Raw genomic sequence first — 20,710 nt, forward strand, 5'->3', positions numbered from 1 at the left:
ATATAATGATAAATAAATAAATACTCAAATATTTTTTTTTCTTAGGATAATAAATATTAGTGCATATGTAAATTCATGATGTAAAATGTAATTTTCAAGGTACAATTAGAAAGTGAAAATCACGAGCAAACCTTATGAGTTTTTTTTTGGTAATTATCCCTATTTTAAATAATTTTTTTTATAATATTCTAAACTTTGATAATAATAATTTTTTCTTAATTAAATTCTTCAAATAATAACTTGATATCAATAAATAAAACTTACGAGAGAAATTTAGTTTTTATTTCAATTATTATCTTTATTTTTTTAATTATTTTTTTGTATAATTAAATTTTTTTAATTTTATATTTTAATATGTGATTGATTGAAAATTGAGTTTTATAATTTTTCAAAATAGAGTGTTTTCGGTTTAATGATTTGGGTTATGAGTTTGAAAAGTTAATATGGATTAATATTATTTTTTTTTGAATTTTTTTATTTCATCACTTGACATTGATTTTTTTTTTAAAATTAAACTTTACAATTTTTTTTAATTTATCTATCCAATTATTCTAATATCATAAATTTAACTACAGGTTAGGGGGTTAACAAAATTATCTTGGGTCTTTTCACAAAGTTCTTTTTTTTAAAAAATAAATCTTAATACTTTTTTGGTCATGTCTTACAAAATTAGGTTCTTTTTGAAATTAATCTTCATTATTTTTTCTATTTTGGCTTTTTTAGGCTATTTTATCAACACAATTCAGATTACAGGGTTTAATTGTTTTATCTAGTTTTGATTTAATTTTTTAGGTGCTTTATACTTGTTTTGTTATTTTTTTTCTAATTTGGTATTTTACATTTATTTTATTAAAAATTAAATTTTATAATTTATTTTAAGATATTATATTTTTATTACTTGGGTTATATATTTGTTATCCTAGATTGGATCAACTCATATTGATTTGTCTATATTATTTTAACTTAATTTAATGAAAATTGAGTTGTATTGGGTTTTTTTTAAAAGTTCTTTTTTCATGCTATTGTAATTATATGTTTTAATTTAGTCTATCTGATATTGGTTTTTTTATTATTTAATTAAAATAAAACTTATTTATTTGATTGAATTGGATATATAATTGAAGTCATAATTTTTTTTATATATTTAGAATATACTTACAATATTTAAATATTTTTTTTTATATACAAAAATAATGAAGCCTATATATAGCATGGCAAGAATACATATATCTCATGAAAATCTAAGCAACCTCAAAATTTAAAATTCAAAACATACATGAAAGATGATTAAGATCAAAGCTATATTATAGATGTAAGAAAAGAAAGAAAATCTAAAACTCAAAACGCATTTCTCAAAGAAAAACTCAAATAGTCAATTTAGAAATCCATTTTAATTTTTCTCATAAAAGAAATAAAAATAAAAAAAGACAATGTAGTTTCCTCCGAAAAAAAACAAAAAAAAACAAAAAACTCCTGGGATCCATTCGATGTCCAAGTTACAACCGCCGGTGAATGTGAAAAAACTGATTCACCCACCAGGCCATGTTCTTCCTTCCATGTCTATTTCTCTTGTTCCGTTGACCCCTTCCCCTACCCAGCTTACTACCTACGCACATACCACCAAATCAAACCTTTCACTTCCTTCTTTAAGAGTGATCGTATATCTTACTGAAACGACACCACCTCCCTCTCCTCCTCCGGTTACCCAAGCCCCACCACTCTGCTTTTAATTCGATTCCAACAAATAATGGGATGTAATCAGTCGAAGATCGAGAATGAAGAAGCAATATCGAGATGCAAAGAGAGAAAACTGTTCATGAAAGAAGCTGTCTCCGCCCGCAACGCCTTCGCCGCTGCCCACTCTGCCTACTCTATTTCCTTAAAGAACACTGGTGCCGCCCTCAACGATTTTGCCCAAGCCGAAATCCCCCCTCACCTCTCCTCCTCCTCCTCCGAACCCATCCTCATCCAACACTCCTCCCCCTCCCCCTCCTCCTCCGCTCCTCTTCCGCCTATTTCCGACGTCCCCCCTCCTCCTCCCCCTGACGACGTGGACTTCCAGCCCTTGCAGCGAGCTGTAAGCATGCCGGAGATGAAGATTCAGAAACCGGAGGTGAAGCCGCTTGAGGAGCCCATAATTGAAGAGGATGAGACGGAACCTGAAACTCATGATAATGAGAAATTAGTGAGAAAGAGAAGTACTAGTAATAGTAACAGAGCAACTTCTGTACAAGAAAATCACCATCAACAGCAACACCACCACCAAGATGCCGCCTGGGATTATTTCTTCCGCTCCGTGGATAGCATTCCGGGACCGAGTTTGGCGGAACCAACCGAAATGGAGGAAGATGTGAGGGTGAATAAGGAACAGGTGCAGAGGAAAGTGTTTCAGGAGAGGGTGGAGCCACCACCGATGGTGGTGGAGGAGAAGGTGGAGAAGGCGGTGGAAGTTCCGGTTCCGGCTCCGGAGAAGAAGGCGGGTAGGAAGGTGGAAGGAGGGAGGAGGGGTGTGAAAGGGATGAACTTGATGAAGATATTCGAGGATCTTGATGATCATTTTTTGAAGGCATCTGAGAGTGCCCATGAGGTTTCTAAGATGTTGGAGGCAACGCGATTGCATTATCACTCTAATTTTGCTGACAATAGAGGTAATTGGACTCTGTTTCTTTCTTTTCTTTTACTGTTCATTCACTGTTTCAGAGTTTTGATTGTTTTTCATTTGTTGAATTGTTTTTTATGATGAAATTACATATCACAACATCTGCTGTGATGATTTTACCGGAAAATGTTTTTGTAGTAGGATAGTTTGTTTACCAATGGGATGATTCCATTATGTCATGATATTTTAAAGAATAATGTCATGTATCATATAGGACATATTGATCACTCTGCAAGAGTGATGCGTGTAATTACGTGGAATCGCTCATTTAGAGGTGTTCCTAATCTTGATGATGGGAAGGATGATTTCGACAGAGAAGAGCATGAAACTCATGCAACCGTGCTGGATAAAATGCTGGCTTGGGAAAAGAAGCTTTATGATGAAGTGAAGGTATGATGCAATGTTTATATTCATTTCATTTTACATGAAGCAGCTTTTTGTGTGTTTTGGATTTTTGCAGAGGTTCTTGCCATCTTTTGTTTAACCTATTGAATTGGCCAGTGATATATGCTACTTCCTTCTGGTATATGTCTTTAGTAGCTTACAAGATGAATATAAACATCTAGGTGGTAGATACAAAATCAAGGGTTAGAAGGATATGTATTTCATTCATGTCATAATTTTCTAGAGGTGAGATTAAAGGTTTGTTTGGCCCTATTGTGCTTGCACATTTATGATATAAATCAAACCGAATCTAAACAAACTTTGTGGGTTCTGATATACTTTTCCAGGCATGATTAGAGGGCCAAACCACCCTATTGAACCCTTCTCTTGAAGACACACCCATTGGTACCAACATTGAACCTTTTGTGGCCGGAATGTGGCCGACCCAAGTGTTTCTCTCTCCTCTGCCTTTTCCACCAACTTTCTCTCTCCTCCCTCAGCTTTAATTTCAAAATGACAGAAAAATGAAGTTTTGCCTTGAATTATAAAAAATGAAAACTTCAAGGACTGAATTGATTTTTTTGGGCAAAAACACTATAGCAACCCAAAGTGTTTTTTAAGTGGTGTTATAGTGAAATGAACAATAACTTTGAACATTAAAAAACCCATGTCTTTTAGTTTATAGTGCAATGTTTAGCCCATAAAAATAAATAAATTAAAATGACTTGTTATTGTGCATGCATAGCCTTATTGGAGCAGAACTACCCTCATATGGAGCTTAGCTAATCTCAATAAAACAGTGAAATTGTTGGTTGTTTGGTTGACTATGTTATTTTTGCTGAGTTAAATCATAAAGCTTCTGCTTCACAATATGCAGCACTTTTAATTGTCATCAATGATGAAGTTGATGGTAGCGCAGGTTTTTTTTTAACCTTATCCATAAAATTAAATGATTTGCTATCTACAATTTCTCAGAATTTCTATCGACAAGCAGTTTTTGCTTTAGTTCTAAAACTATAAGGAGTTGGTTATTTTTCTGGTTTTGTGGTGGAAGACTGCAGAATGATAGTTCATGTCTGCTTCTTTTGAGACTTGAAACTATATGTTGATCTACAGCTGATTTTGTTTTTTCTCTTCCTTTTGTAAAGTACCAATCTGCAGCTACTTCATACTATGTTGTAGATCTAGGGGCCCAACAAAGTTATTTGTGAACAACAACAATTAATTAGTGTTATCATCATTTCCCTATATCATATGTTTGGCATTTTAATCTGCCTACTTGTTTTGACCCCATTCATGTGAACTGGAATAAGTGTGCTGGTGGGTTAAATTTTATCTCCACATGAAACCGCATTTACTTGCTGTGAGTTGAAAACTTGTTGTCAGCATTAATTAAAACTTAAATGCATTAGTTTGCAAGAGATGAGATTTTTCCTGTGGGCTTTGACTAAGCTTGTTGTTTTCCATTGTTTCTATTTTTTGTTGTTGTTTCTTTCATGGTTTATGAGATGAATCTGACATGAAGTTTGGTTGCTGCTGGATAGGCAGGTGAATTGATGAAGTACGAGTATCAAAGGAAGGTTAATTCATTGAATAAGCAGAAGAAAAGAGGTACAAACACTGAATCACTAGAGAAATTAAAGGCTGCTGTAAGCCATCTGCATACAAGATACATCGTAGACATGCAATCAATGGATTCAACAGTTTCAGAGATAAACCGTTTACGTGATGAACAATTATATCCAAAACTTGTTCAGCTTGTTGATGGGTAAGTTGCTTTTTGGAAAAAGAAAAATTAATCTGTATGGTTAAAGCTGCACAGTATCTTTTTTGTTGAAGTAGAAATTCTTATGAGACAGTATTCTGATGCATACTTCGGATTTTATGTCAATTATTGTTCTAATTGCTCTTTGAATAATAATTAAAGACATACGAATGATAATAATTTAAACCTTATGAATAATGTTACAAGACAAATCAAAATGTCAGGGGTTCCATGGAATTGTATGATTAAGAATGTTTTGGTTCTTACACTACCAAGTTGGCTTACACTTCCAAGTTGGCTAAGGATGAGGTATGCTGAAAACTCGTTTATAAAATTTTAGGTGATTGTTACCATCATAGAGCTTAGCAACATCTTTGCCACTGTGCTTGGAAGGGCTAAGACTAGATTGGTGTACCATGATGGAGAAATATTATGCACTCTCCCTCTCCTCTCTCTCTCTGTAAGATACAGTGAAGGTTGTAGGGTGTGCAAATATTAACAAAGAAGTAGCAGAAAAGAGCACAAAAGATGTGAAGTTGCAGTAAAGTTACAAGTATGAGAGTGAAGGTTGTAGGAAATTGCTGTAATTAATAACATAGTTGCTGGGAAGCATAGGATGGATAGAGTAGGTGACAATAAATATGATCTCCTAAATGTTATGTCAACATAGATGTGTGTGGCTTGGATGGCTTTTCATGCAATCAAAACATATTTTGAAAAAGAGGAGAATTTTGTAGCAAAGGGTGACTATTAATAGAAAGAAGTTACAAATAGTGGTTGTAGAAAAGTTTGTATCAAATACCACAGAAGAGTATGAGATATTACTAGGTGCAACAGTCTTGGCAGATAACGAGACAGTATTTAAAATGTCATTATCCACCTAAGTATGAGCTGCAAGTATGAGTAAATGTTATCATTCATATAAATGTCCTTGCTTTTAATATCTTTTGGATCAATCCACCATTAGAACCTATCAAGAGAGATGCTGATATTATTGAAAGAAAGTGATTTTTGAAAAAAAGTGAAAGAAAAGGCCAGTGTTGCAAAGTAGTTGAATTACAATTTCAGAGGATGGAAGAGAAGTCAGAAAGAGGGAGTATTTGGCAAAATTGTAGCATGACCTGTACCTTTAAAATACTGTCTGACCAAAAATCACAAAAGGTGAATCAATATCTTTTCCATCATGTGAATTTGCTAGATTATATGGTTTTAGGCTCACTAATGTTGTTGAAGGCTTTTTAGAGAAATGTGGTGAAGGTTGCAGAATGTTGGAAATCACCTAAATTGCTGTAGGAAATTGCTGTTTAGTTCTTAAAGAAGTTTCAGAGGAGAGGAGGGAGGTTGTAGGAAAGTTGCACAGAAATTGTAGGCAAGAGAATAGATGTTAATTGAAAGTTGTTGATTGGCAAAAACTTGAAATGTGGTGATGCAGAACCTGGGATAAACAAAAATAACACAAGCCCAAGTATATCAGTTCACTAGAAAATCAGTTGATTTGATAGTCAAAGCAAATCATAACATAGCTCGGATGTGTAGCTATGTGGCCATTCATAAGCATCTAAAGCTAATAGATATAAGACCAAATCCTTACACGAATAGGCAGGCAAATTTGGAAAACCTAATAAGTAGGAAATATAACTCTTTTTTTTTAATAAATTCTGCTTTACCTAGAAACAGTAAAATGATAATATTCCTAAGAAATTTTAAAAAATCTAGTATAATTATACAAACAAAATTCATATTAATAAAAAAACTCATAAATAATCAAATACCAATTCTCAATGCAGTTTTTCTTCAATCCCCATCATATAGAGATTGTCAAAATACTGCAAAAAAAGAAGTGACAACCTCTATTATTTCATTCTCTAACAAAATTATATTATTTTAAGTTTATATCTATATTTTACCTCATGAATGTTCTTGGTTAAATGAATTAGCACTTTGAAAAAAGGTACACAAAAAGTGTAGACAGCACTGTAGGGAAGGGTAGCGATTGTTAAAATAAAGGGAAATTTACCCTGACTATCCTATAGTTTAGTCCTTTTTACACTTGCCCTCCTTGTTTTCACAAATAACTGTTTACATCCTTGGTGAGTATAAAATAGACTAAATTATAGGATGGTTTAGGATGTAAACTGTTATACGTACTGCAAAGTTTAAGATGTAAACTGTAATTGTTGAAAACATGGAGGGTAAGTGTAAAAATAACTAAACTATAGGATGTCAGGGTAATTTTCCCTTAAATAAATAGCGAAGGGAAGAGGTAAGAAACTATTGTGACAGGCTGAGGGTTGGATGAAAGGGTGAACTCTAGAATCTTTTTCATCTTAGATTACCCCCAACAATCGTTGCATGTTGTTCTCTGAATGGATGTGATTGATTTAGATGGTTCAAGATTACCAAGGTTGCTAAACATGTCAACTCAAACTCACTGCTCCTCTCTTTTGTTAACTTGCCCCTTTTTTTGGAGCTGTGCCTTCTATAAAATGAAATTCAACTTGATCTTCACTTGCCTTCTTTTATCATATTGAAATTGATTTCATATGCGCATTCTTTCCTCATTCTGGGCATTTTTATGTTGGCATTATCTAATCCATGTGTGCTTCCTTGTTCTGGGTACACTCACTCACTACTTGAAGTTTGGAATGTCTCTTATGGTGTTTTGTCCCTTCCACCTGTAAATGCTTTTGGATGGTTACCTGGCATGGTACAACAACCTGCATTTCTTTGATTGCATATCCTTCCTGTCGTCCCCTCATGTGCCAGGCTTGCCTGCTGTTGTCCTTGTCAAATGCATTGCTTGAAGCTCTAAGAACCATGAAGGAATATTTGTGCTGTAGAATTGTTCCTTCAATTTGATAGGCGTGCCTGATGTTTGAACCTTTGATGCATTGAACTTTAGCTTGGTTATCATATTATTCTATTCAACTGTTCAGCAAACTGAGATCCCCCCTCTCTCTTGGTGTTCTCTGTGATATTACTGGCACTGGTTTAATTTCTACTGAGTTTAGCATTTCTGCTGATTTCTGTTTCCCTTGTTTCCATGTTTGCATCATTTAATAGTGTTTGTAGGCATGAAACATTGAGTTGCATGCTTTTAACTTTTTTTTCTTAAAAAAAACTATAGCAAAAGAAAAGGCAGTTTTAGCTTGAATCCTGGATAATATTTTCTGCAATTTCCATGCTAAATCCGTACTTTGTTCAACCACAAATTAACTCTAGTATGGGTTTCAGGATGGCCACAATGTGGAAAACCATGCTAGTTCACCACGAGGACCAGTCTAAGATTGTAAATGCCCTGAGATTTTTGGACATTTCACAATCCTCCAAGGAAACTAGTGAGCACCACCATGATCGTACCTTTCAGCTATTGGTTGTTGTTCAAGAGTGGCAGTCGCAGTTTTGTAAACTTATAGATAATCAGAAAGCGTACATAAAGGCCCTGAACAGTTGGCTAAGGCTGAACCTCATTCCCATAGAGAGCAGCTTGAAGGAAAAAGTTTCTTCTCCACCAAGAGTTCGGAACCCTCCCATCCAGCCCCTTATTATTGCTTGGCATGATTTTTTGGACAAACTTCCTGATGAGGTTGCAAGAACTGCTATAAATACTTTTGCTGCTGTAATTCATGCAATCCTGCAGCATCAAGAAGAAGAGATGAAGTTGAAAGAGAAATGTGAGGAAACAAGAAAAGAACTTTCCCAGAAGACTAGGAAATTTGAAGAGTGGCGGCGTAAATATATGCGGCAGAGGACACCTGATGAATTGGATCCTGAAAGGACAGAAGACAATTCTCATAATGATGCTATTGCAGAGAGACAGTCTGTTGTGGATGCAGTGAAGAACCGCTTGAAAGAGGAGGAAGAAGCCTATTGGAAGCATTGCCTTCAGGTGAGGGAGAAATCTATGGCAAGCCTTAAAGCTCGCTTGCCTGAGCTCTTCAGGGCCATGTCTGAGGTTGCTCATGCATGTTCAGAAATGTACAAGAACTTGAGGTCCATATCACAGGCACATCGCGGTAATGCAAACTAGTGTGTTTATAATATAGAATTTAATGCTTTCGTACACTTTCTTGTATACCTTGCAAATCAATACCCAAAGAAAGTACAGTATCTATATATTGCTTGTATTATTTGTTGTATAATCAATAGTTGTACTGGAATTTTGCATCGAACAAGCCCCGAAAATCATGAATGCATTCATAAATTTGTTGAGTTTCAACTTGAGTTGTGATCACTTAATAGTTCCTTACTGTTACGAACATGGATGGCATGCGTTTATGCTGTTGAATATTTATCTTACAGTAGGCCCAAGAAATTATGCTAGCCAGCATGGCATGATAATGGAAGAAGTATAGTTGACTCGTAAGCAAAATATGGTAACCTAGAGTCAGGTTATCTGTGTACTAGCTATTGCAAAAGTTGTATCTGATGGAATAATGCAAGTTGTTTCCTTGGATTGGGAATGTTCATTTAAGTACAAACTGTTTTGTTATATCTATGAGTTTTCCCTTTTCTGCTGCCATTCCTCGCTCACATTTCAAAACCAGAAAGATGAAGTTCCATACCTATAATGCCTTGAAACAGCTCAAGTTGAATTTTATAAACAAATAATATATCCTTCCTTACAACTTGAAGAGCTTATGTACAAATACTGAAACAGAAAGTTGTGAACTATCAAGAATTTTTTTCAAATCCCTTCCGGGCGTGCAGTAATTGCTTATGTAGGACTCTCTGATGAAGGATGTTAACCAGAGCAACATAATAGATTTCTTGTCCTACTTTCGGTTTCATCATTCAGATTCACCCCGGTGGACTTTGAAGGGTAAGCCCTTGCCAATCTCTTAGCTGCAAATGGTAGAAAATAGAACGAACCTTCTGAGAATCTTAAATCAACGTTTTGAAAACAAGCACAAAGGAAGGTAGATGCAAAATGCAGATGTCCCGTAATAAATAGTTTACATTCCGGATGAGTTGACTATGTATCCGAGGTGTGATTATTGATGGAGGAAAATCAACTAAGTCATGTCAGATATGAAGATAATTTACTGCCTTCATTTCGCCAGTTTAATGGGATCATAGCTTTCTCTTGCGATAAACAAATATAATTACCTATTTCATAGAAAAGCTCGTTAATATTTTGAGCAGTTTTTGCAGATGTTTCCATGAAGAACATCCCATTCTCTTGAGAGAATTGCTCACCGTCCTGTAATTATAATAGAAAAAGAAAAATAGAAGAAATGATGAATGTATGAATTTTCTCATGTACAAATCAACTTGAAGTCTTTAGATCAGAAATGGATGTTGATGCCTTATCGTATCAACATAAAATAGAGTTCTATACTATGAAACCTGTAACTATTATTTAGGTGATGCTGTAAACAGAAGTTTCTGCAGATACCTCATTCTGCACCTCTCTCTTCGAGTCCAAATCCAATTTATTTGCTACTAATGCCATAACCATATTAGGATTTCCTGGAAATAGTAATATGAGAGAAAAAGTTGTAAATCATGGATAAAATATAGTAAAATGATCACCCTACAAGAAACTGTGCTTATAAACCTTGATATGCTGCATAGAGATCACAATGTATCGGTACAGGATACAAGCAGAAACAAAAATGGGGTCCAGGTTTTATTTGAAACAGAGCCTCCATGAGCCAATGAAAAGGAAGAAACATAGTTTTCTGTGTGCACTTAAACAACATACTTTGCTGAAGGCTTTAAACTGATAGCCTTACCTTGTCTTTGCAGCTCTTGAACCCACCTTTTGGCCCTAACAAATGTATCCTGTAGCAAAACAGCAACGCATATCAAGAGTGTTACTGAAAGTGCGTATCAAACAAATCAAAGTAGTATTAAAGCAGGAGTCTATGGAGTTTGAATATTCCTAGTGATTGTATTTAGAATTGGCGGAAGATGTTAAAACTTGGGTTGACGTGGGATTATGTTGAACGTTCTATTGGAAAAGGTAAGCTCCTATTTTTGTGGTGGGACATATAGCACCCGCATGGAGCTTTAATTAAAGAATATGAACATGAAATTTTAAATGGAATGGGTTTCCCTTCAAATGCCAAGGTATCTGATTTGGCTTCATTAAGGTTAGATGCTGCTGTGATTAGTATTCAAGGTTCTATTTGTGGAATTATCTACCTCGAGGCATGGCATTGAAGAGTGTATTACTTGGAAAGGCTCTTCTGATGGGGTAATTTCATGTAAAGGTGCATGGAAGAAATAAAGGCAGCATTGTTGCTTGGCATGAACTCATTTGTGGAACAATGGGGAAGAAGCATCGATGCCATGTATACTCTATACAAGCAAGCTTCAGTAGACAGAAATCACTTATTTCTCCTACAGCATTACAAAAGGAACTTGGCAGTGTATTTTGCAGAAAAGTGGTGTTCAAAAGCTAGGGGGAGATTGGCAAACAGAATTGGCTTGGGCTATCTCTTCTCTGCAGAAAAAAATGTGTCAATTTAGTTTTGCTTTGATATTTTGGTGCTCCTACATTTACTATGTTTGGAAGGAGAGAAATATAAGAGTTCATGGGGGGAGAAGGAAGCTGAGACCTGTGCTATTGTGAATGATATTCTTAGATTAGTCCAGTTCAGACTTTATTAGACTAGGCTTCTGCAATAAGTTCTTAATCCCAAATACTTTTTTTCTATGTAAACTGTACAAACTTGTAGCAGGCTCTGCTTAGTTGATTATTAATGAAAGTTTCATTAATCAGAAAACATTTTTTTTTTTTTATCAAATTCCATGCGGTAGTGTAGCTATTGAGGCTGAACAGCACCACCCTCAGCAAGGCAAAATGACAACAATTATTACTACAAGAAGCAAATTACCAAGTACAAACCCCAAGAATTTAAGAGATGCTTACCGTGCTGGAAATATCATACACAATAACAGCTGCTGCTGCACCGCGATAGTACATAGGAGCCAAGCTATGGTATCTCTCTTGCCCTGCTGTATCCCAAATATCGAACTTCACAGTTGCTTCGGTTAATGATAATATCTGTGTAAAAAAAGCCGCTCCTATTGTTGGTTCCTGAGCATAGATAGAGAGGCACAATATCCCATCAACTAAGAGCAAACACACAATCAATTGGCAATCTGAAAAAGATCATGTTGAAGAAAACAACAGACGAACGTTTTAAGAATTAATTACCTGGTGATCGAAGAACTGGCCCTTTACAAACCTTAATACCAAACTGGTTTTCCCAGTTCCCATATCCCCCAGAAGCACCTAAAAAAAATCAAGCTAGTAAATATTGTACTATCACCAAGATCAGTAGAAAGAAAGGGTCAATCAGGAGAATCATTAAGAAGTGAATCGGTTATCAAATTGAGAAGATAAAAGGGTCATAAGACATTTTCTAGGTTATACCGACCAGCTTAGCTTGTATGATCTTGTTGCCAGGTCTTGCCATTGGACATACGCACGCTTAATTTGATCAATCTCTAAAACCCAAGACCAGATTTCACCTTCTATCTTACTAATTCTAGCTAGCCTAGAGATGGTAATATGCAGTCAGAAAGAAAAAAGAAGAAGCAACAACTGTCTGATTTATCAATGAACTTTTAAGACACACAACAAGACTGGTAGGTTTGTTCGAAAACAGTCTACATGTTTAGCTTTGACTTGTAGTTGTGCCAGTTACTATTTCCCTCTCTCTCTCCTTTGCCGGGCACAACATTATTAGGCGCAGCCCATAGCAGAAGCAAGATGTCTTGCAGAGTCGTAGCCATGAGACTAGTTTAATTTGCTGAACTTGTTATTTGAAAATGAATTCCATTGATTTACGCCCTGTATTTTAAGGAAAGATGCCTATCGTATATTAAATTTATATATAAAACTAAAGGAGGTCGGTGCAGCCTTTTGCGGAATAAAATTACTATTTTACTCCTAAACAATTTTACTGATAGGTGATTTTATAAGTTATTATAGTAATCTCATATTTTAACAATACAGTTAAATTAGTCTTTGAAAGTTCTTTTCATTTAATTATTGTAAGGGGTATTCTCAGTTTTTTTTTAATATATTTTTACATGTTGGAATTACTAAATTAACTCTAAAATAAAAATTTCTAAGATTTGCATTGACGGGTATATTTATTATTTTCTATAGGTTTTTTTATGTTATTATTAAGTTAGGTTATAATTGATGTGATTTTTTTCTGCTTTATAAAAATATTAAATTAACAAACTGCTAGTGTGTGTTACATGTGAGAAAATATTATGTTTTTTAAGCAGCGCATAAGCCATTATTTGATGAAAGAACATCAACTTTTATCATGGTATTTAAAGTTACATCATGTTTTTTTTAATATGAAACGATATATATAGTATTTTAAAGAATGGTTTGGCTTTGGTTGCCCCTTTCATTTTTTTTTATTTCCTTTTCTCTCAATCCTTTGCATTGAATTCTATGTTGGTTTATTTTATGACATTTCATCTCTAACCTCACTATTTTATTTTTTAAATTTGATTCTTAACCTTTTTATCAAATCTTAATTTGTTTTCAATTTTATTATTAGATCATAATCTTGATTTTTTATTTCTTCAAGTTTGGTTCTCATTCTCTTGATTTTTTATTTCTTCAAGTTTGGTTCTCATTCTCTTAATTTTTATTTTTAATTTGGATTCTTTTATGATTTTTTTTTAATTTTACACTTCAATTAAGATTTTGATGATATTTAAAGCTATGCTCTCAATGTTTTGATTTAAAATTTTGATTCTTAACTAATTTATTCATTTTTTTTATTTCATTCTTAAATCTGTAATCCTGGTTTTTTATTTTTTCAAACTTGATTCTTATTCTCTTAATTTTTATTTTTTATTTTGAATTTTTTTGTTAATTTTATTTTTCATTTTTATTTTACCTTTCAGTTTAAAGTTTTATGATATTTAAATTAGACGTTCAATATTTTAATTTTAAATTTTCACTTATCAATTTCATCATTGGATCTATAATTTTGATTTTTTTTTATTTCTTCAAGTTTGGCCATCATTCTTTTATTTTTTATCTTTAATTTTGATTCTCTTGTTAGTTTGGTGTTTTTTTTTCATTTGATTCAAAATTTTAGGTTGTCCTGTAATTTTCCAGGAATTAATCCGGGGTAAGTACGGGTCACGTATTAGGTGGTTAACCCGAGTTTATCCAAGTCAAATGAAATTTTTTATTTCATAAAAATATAAAGATGACATCATTTTTTTTTTTAAATAAACAATGATTTTTACTCGACCTTGACTAGGTTTGTTTTGGGTGGACTAGGTCATGAGTCAGCTCATGTTTTTATATAGTTTCGCAATGGGTCAATTCCCCTCAAATTTCTTTTAAAACTTTGCCCTATGCCCTAGGTCATTGGTCAATCCACTATTTTGTTTTTTATTGATTTATCCCGTTCACATGATCCTTTTCATGAATTTTGGTGACCTTATATGGATTTGTTGGTGCTTTATTTTTTTAGACTTCTTTTAACTAATTTTTTTTTCTAATTTAATCCTTATATGTTTGGATTCTCAGGGATTGAAAATTGTACTCTTTTTCAATTTTTTGTATAGGTTCAAGTCATGAATTTTTTATCTTCTTTAAAATATATTAATAGTCTTTAAGTATCATTTTTTACATTATAAAAAATTCATTCCAGCCCGCAACAAAGTACAAGTTACTTATCTAGTATAAAATTTACTACACATCACTCATAACATGATGACTTTGATTTTTCTTTTTCTTTTTAGATTAAGGGATATATTTTTTTATGCTTAGAGAGGATGTATATTTTGATATCACTTTTTATGTATTTGAATACAATCTACTCCTGTATAAAAAGCAATTTATCTATATCAAAATTAAGAAACATAATAACAAAATTGAACTACGGAGATTAAAAAACCTATAAAACAAAGAATAGTTGAGCATTTTAGTAGATTGTGTTATATACACAAACAATACATGCACACTTTTAAGGATTGTTTATGACTATGGTTAGACCATATTTTTTTAATTTTTTTTTGTTAAATAGCTTCGAATTAATATTTTTTAGTATTTTTTTATCATTTTGATGTGCTAATATAAAAAATAAAAAAATATATTATTTTAATGTATTTTCAAGTGAGAAATACTTTGAAAAACAACTTCTACTACATTCCTAAGTAGATTAGAGTATTTTAACAAAAACATGATAGTAAAATTTTGAAAAAGCCCTTTTATAAACAATAAAAGTTTGTTTAATTTTAGTTTCCAAAAATTCTCTCATCATGTACAAGAAATCCCACCATCTTTAAGAATAATCTCTTTATATCTCCCTTTTCTCTCTCTCTCTCTCTCTCTCTATATATATATATATATATATATTTTTTTTTTTTTTCTTATTACTATTTATCCCTTTTCTAAGGTTTTTCATTTCATGATTCAACTCTTTTTATAAGAAGAAATATTGTGGATTAAAAAAATATTTCTTTTCCATCCTTTTTTTTCCTATCATTTAATTATTATTTTTTCTTTGTTTGTTCCTTTTGTATTAAACTAATTTGGGATTGAACTTAATTATTTATTTTGTTTTGTTTCACATTGACTATTCGAGGTGTTAAGAAAGAAAAATAACTCTTGATTGATGCTTGATTTGGAATAAATAAATAAATAAAATAAAATTGAATTCTAACAATTAAAGTAGTGGGAATTGAGCTTAAAAAATAAATAAGTATTGAGCCCCTTTTCTTACGAACATCAAGGACTAAACTGAATTGTATGGTCAAGGGAGAAATTTAACTTTTTTCTAGCCTTTTAGTTTTTTTTTTTCAATTTAACCCTTTCATATTTAGTTTTTTCAAAATTGGACTTGATGATTCATTTTGGATGACTAATTTTGTAGATCCCACAGTATCAAGAAACAATTCCAACATATATTTGATGCTTGGTTTTATAAGATAAAATAGAATTTTATTGATATAAACTAATTAAGGCTTGACGGATCATATTTGAAAAAAAAAAAGACATTTGAAGGACTAAAAAAATGGGCAAGGCAACTTGGCTCCATAATACCATTTGTTTGTGTTAGAATTATCATGACATGATCTTTCTAGTGGTGGGGTGTATGTCTACAATGAAGCAATAATGAGGATATGATGTAATTTTTTTCTTTTCTTTTTTTTTTCTCCTTCCTTACTTATACAATTATGCTAGTATGCCAAAGTTGAAAGGTGTCATATTACTCTTTTTTTTTTTTTTATCAAATCTGGTCTTTTTTCTTTTGATTAATGTTTGTTTTGTTGTGAATTTTTTTTAAATCGATTTTTTTTCAATTTTGTCCCTTAATATTTTAGTTTTATATGAAATTTTATCCTTATTCTTTTGATTAATATTAGTTAGTTTTGGATCATTTTTGTTTCAATTTTAACCCTCAACATTTGATTTGATTTTATTTTTATGTCAAATTAAATCCTCATTTTTTTCATTGCTATTTATTTTTATGTCCTTTGTTATTAATTTTTTTCGATCATCCCTTAAAATTTGGTTGATTGGGAATTTGGCTTCGTGAATTTCTTAGATTTTCCTTTTATAGAGTAATTTCTTAGTTTGAAAGATTAACTCGAGTAAATTTTAGGTGTTTAGGTTTTTGTTTTAAATTTTATCATTAAATATTGAGTTAATTAGAGATTAAACTTTATGGGTTTTTCAATTTTCTTTCTATAAGGTTATCATGATCTCATTATAAACATATAATTAAAAAAATATGAAAAATACATTGTAGGTCAAATCCAATTTTTATTTTTTTAATGTAAAAAAAATATATTCAAGAACTACTAATGTGTTTATCAAAGTCTTTTTAATCATTATCAAAGTCTTATGTCTACTAGATATATATTTTAAATATTGACTTGATAACATATTTGATGATATTTTTTTTAAAAAAAAATATTAAGACTTTAGCATATTGGATCAACCTAAGTCAACCAATTAAACTTACGACTCAGGTCAATCAAATATATTGTTATCTTAATATTAATAAAAAAAATATTATGTCAACCAACTAAACTTGCAGCAAAATTCATAAAACTATGGTAACCTCATAAAAAACAAATAGTGAAGTTTAATTCTCAATCAACTTAATATTAAAAGATAGATTGAAAAAGTAAAATAATTTTTTAAAAGGACAAAAAAAGTTAGAAGAAAACAATGTTGAGGATTTTGGGATAAAATCTCATTTTTGTGTATAAATTTTGGACTATTTGGACATTATTTGATTTGAATTGATGTGTGCTTTTTATTTGATAATTTGTTTTGAATTGTGAGTTTATTTTTTAGGGTTGTGATTGTTATTTGGACATTAAATATTGGTGCATGAGTTATGTTTGAGTTTGTGTTGATTTATTAGAACTAACATGAAATTTGAACAAAGTTCATGAAATTAATAAGATTCGTGTGAATTTTTGGTGTTGTTCTATTTTGAATTGATGAACAACAATTCTTCTTAAGTTGATTTCATGTTTAAAAATAGCTTGATAAAAATAGTTTATTTGTTTCTTGCCAAGTAGGGTTTTAGTCTAGTTTTTAATTTGCATATGATTTTGAATTCCTTATATTTTTATCCTTCTATATTTAATATTTGAAATTATAATTTACACTTGAGATGTTTTTTTGGTATTAAATCAATTCCCTTCCATAAAAACAACTAAAATCTTTCTTTAAAAAAGAAATATAACTTTATTCTAAATTTTATATGCTTGGTTCCTAAAATAATAATAATAATAATAATAATAATAATAATAATAATAATAATAATAATATTTGCATAAAAAAAATATAAGGCATGACTTAACATCTTTAAATACAAAAATCCAAGAAAAATAGTTTTATTGATATATTTGCATGTATTTTTGAATTTAATAACAATTTATGAAATCTATAAGAACTTATACGTAAGATGTATTCCTAATATTGAAAGAAAATTACCAAAAATATGTTTTAACATTAGAGTGGTTAGGTTTGAACGTAATAAAATGAAGACCTTTTTACTAAAAACTTTTCTAACAGTTTAAATGGGCCAACAGTTAAAAAATACAACAATACCTATATTTATATCAGACAAATAAACAATATAATTTATCTTAAGTAAGATGTAGTATAAGTGATATATCCTTCATATACAAAACTAGTTTTCTTATTTAGATTATGAGACATGTTAGAATTTTTAGTAATCAAAATATTAAATAGTGATTTCATCCTATTTTTACTAATAAAGAACAAAAATTTCTTCTTTCCACCCATCACCCAGAAGATCCTAGTCTAGGAGGACGATCATTGTGGTGCTGAACATATGAGATATTGCATTATCAAATATTTTGATATATTTAATATCATAACATAACACATCACAATAATTATAATTACAGGCCAAACATACTATATGAAAATAAATAAAATGAAAATCATGGTTTTCTTTTCTTGTTCACTACCTATAATGCAATTGAGGTTGACATGAAATTGTTGGATATTTTTAAAATTAAAACTAATTTATCTCCTGTCGAGTCTTGAACAAATCATTCAAGGGTATTAATTTTTTTTTCCCAACATACTACTTGGTTATCTATATAACAAGGATAATCCTCTCCTTTTTATATCCCATAATCCATATTTTAAATTTAGTATAATCTCAATATATTAATACTAGATAAATTAACAACTTTAATTAAATAATATTTTTGGTTAGTCTTAACTTGGGATCAATGTGGTAAAATAATAATTCATTAAATTTATAAGATAGAACATTAAAAGAACATAGGTCCCACTTGATATATAAATTAATAATCTCATTATACATCAAAATTATGATTCCAATCAATAAATTGAGTGTACACACACACACATGGTCAATTTATTGATTGGAATAAGTCATCTTAGAGAGCCTTTATAAAATATAAGCCTAATGTTACTTGTTTTTTCTTAAAATTGATGTCCTTTAGGACCTCATTTTTAACTATTTTTAGTGGATTAAGAAGCTCTTGTATAGTGTTCTTTGGACCTATGAGAAAATTATATAATGTGATTGTTGTTTTAAGTGCATCTTTATGTAATATAGGCTTTAATACAAAATTATCACCTTGAACTTCATATTTTTTGACATTTCTTATAACATTCTTAATAATTTACTTGTTACTCAACAACTTTGAAGTTGCCTTATTTTCTCTTAAGTAGTTCAAAAGCTAGTGAACATTCATTATATCATGAAACTTCAACTATTTGATTAGAATATGTAATTTTTGAACACTTTAATTATCTAAATATTGATCCAGATTCTTTGAAGCCTTGTTATCCATGAACCTAATTTTACATTGTTGAAAATACTATGTAATTATACTAGCATGCACATATATTGTCCAAGTTAAGATTGCAAGATTTATTGTATCTAAAATATTTATCTTCTCGAGATTTAGGATCTTAATTTCATAATCCTCTAAAAAATTTAGATACAATTAATGATGATAATGTATCTTAAAAACTAATATAATATTCGTATCACAAGGCTGAATCTATGATGTTGTGTTGGATGGCAATGAAAATAATTGATTATTTTTTAAACCTTTAATAGCTTTTAAAGAAGTGAGACAATTATCATAAGAAAGAGAATTTTTCTACCATTCATTTTTCTATCAAGTTATCAAATATATTCTTGAAATCAAATCCTAGTCATCCATGTTTATTTATTGACTTAATGCCCGTAGTTTATATTTTTAAGTTCACATTCTTGAAACATTATGGTTTAGTATAGTTACTAATAAACCATAAAGAAATTTTCTCAAAACCATTTTTATTACAGGAAATCATAATTGTAATTCTTTCATTGTCTTGTTTCTTACCTTCCATTTACGTTGTTGCAAAAGAATGATTTGGTTGTAGTCTATAAAACAATCATGTTTCATCTATAATGAAAACATCTTTCATGTTAAGTTGATCTAGTTTTTCTATATGAACTGTAAATTGCTCTCTATAAGTTCCATATCAACTAATTTTTTTTTCTCTAAAAAGATGACATATCTTAATGTTGTGTCTTAATTCAAAGCGATTGAGCTAACCTTGAAAAAATTAGAATTCTAAAGTATCTACATGGTACATCTTTTTTATAAACTCATTTTCCTTCTTCGTGACTAGTTCTCCAGTTATATTCATATTCTCTTAGTATTAAACGACCAAATCATAGAGAACCTTCTCTAGTTACGAGAATTTAATAGTTTTGTGTTGTTTGACATCATGCTTTTCATTATTAGTTTATAGATACTCCAATGATGTCTTGGTCCTATTTGATATTGCTCCTTAGCACATGTGTAAATTAAACTTTTTTTATACCAATACAGATAAAAATAAGACTAGAAAAACAACAAACATAATAATACAAAAATCTGCTAAAAAAAGGTGTCTATACAAAACCCTTATTCATAAATTTCCTCTCTAATCTATTTTTTTTTTTAAAGAAGTTTACAACTTCTTAAATAGGCTAGAAAAAATCAATCTTTGTAAAGTAGGAAAATAAAAACCCTAAATCAAATTGGAAAAACAACATAAATTGAACTTAAAATCCAAAAATAAAAAAAAGAGCAATTTTATTATAGAATTTTCTTATTTAATCTAGTTTACCTTATAAGAGGTTTTAACTGCTTAAATAGGTCAGAAATTGACCTTTACAAGGTACAAAAATTAGAATCTTTAGTGACATATAAAAGAAAACATATAAAAAAAATATTTTACAGACCTAATTAGAGAATCTTTTAATAGCTATAACTAATTTTCCTCTCCATAGAACTGGATGTTTAGAATCATATGAAAAAAAAAATTCAAGCATGACTTAATAGATATAAAGTTATGGTTGTTTTTGTCAAGTTATGCATTTGATCAAATAAGTCTT

The 20,710-nt window shown here is 30.8% G+C and overlaps 2 protein-coding genes across 2 annotated transcripts; one reads left to right on the forward strand and one right to left on the reverse strand.

Moving 5' to 3' along the window:
- The first annotated feature begins 1,444 nt into the window (after positions 1-1,444).
- On the forward strand, positions 1,445-9,027 carry LOC105108845 (kinesin-like protein). Its single transcript, XM_011003312.1, has 4 exons — positions 1,445-2,648; positions 2,874-3,049; positions 4,588-4,811; positions 8,043-9,027. Exons 1-4 carry the CDS (start codon positions 1,748-1,750, stop codon positions 8,836-8,838), a joined length of 2,097 nt encoding a protein of 698 aa, XP_011001614.1. The 5' UTR covers positions 1,445-1,747; the 3' UTR covers positions 8,839-9,027.
- Positions 9,028-9,370: 343 nt separating this feature from the next.
- On the reverse strand, positions 9,371-12,585 carry LOC105108846 (ras-related protein RHN1-like). Its single transcript, XM_011003313.1, has 7 exons — positions 12,200-12,585; positions 11,977-12,054; positions 11,689-11,856; positions 10,547-10,595; positions 10,207-10,280; positions 9,918-10,011; positions 9,371-9,653 (listed from the first exon to the last, which is right to left on the reverse strand). The coding sequence occupies exons 1-7, from the start codon at positions 12,236-12,238 to the stop codon at positions 9,553-9,555; spliced, it is 603 nt and encodes a 200-aa protein (XP_011001615.1). The 5' UTR covers positions 12,239-12,585; the 3' UTR covers positions 9,371-9,552.
- Between the last annotated feature and the right edge of the window lie 8,125 nt (positions 12,586-20,710).

The sequence above is a fragment of the Populus euphratica genome, unplaced genomic scaffold, assembly GCF_000495115.2.
Source record: "Populus euphratica unplaced genomic scaffold, PopEup_1.0 scaffold199.1, whole genome shotgun sequence".
Lineage (NCBI taxonomy): Eukaryota > Viridiplantae > Streptophyta > Magnoliopsida > Malpighiales > Salicaceae > Populus > Populus euphratica.

Bases quoted from the DNA above. Each gene is read 5' to 3' on its own strand.
- LOC105108845 (XM_011003312.1), top strand. From the start codon at position 1,748: ATGGGATGTAATCAGTCGAAGATCGAGAATGAAGAAGCAATATCGAGA. The intron at 3,050-4,587 runs GTATGATGCAAT...GCTGCTGGATAG, and splicing joins AGCTTTATGATGAAGTGAAG to GCAGGTGAATTGATGAAGTA. The intron at 4,812-8,042 runs GTAAGTTGCTTT...TATGGGTTTCAG, and splicing joins CTTGTTCAGCTTGTTGATGG to GATGGCCACAATGTGGAAAA.
- LOC105108846 (XM_011003313.1), bottom strand. From the start codon at position 12,238: ATGGCAAGACCTGGCAACAAGATCATACAAGCTAAGCTG. The intron at 11,857-11,976 runs GTAATTAATTCT...ATCTATGCTCAG, and splicing joins GCCAGTTCTTCGATCACCAG to GAACCAACAATAGGAGCGGC. The intron at 10,596-11,688 runs GTAAGCATCTCT...GTTTTGCTACAG, and splicing joins TGTATGATATTTCCAGCACG to GATACATTTGTTAGGGCCAA.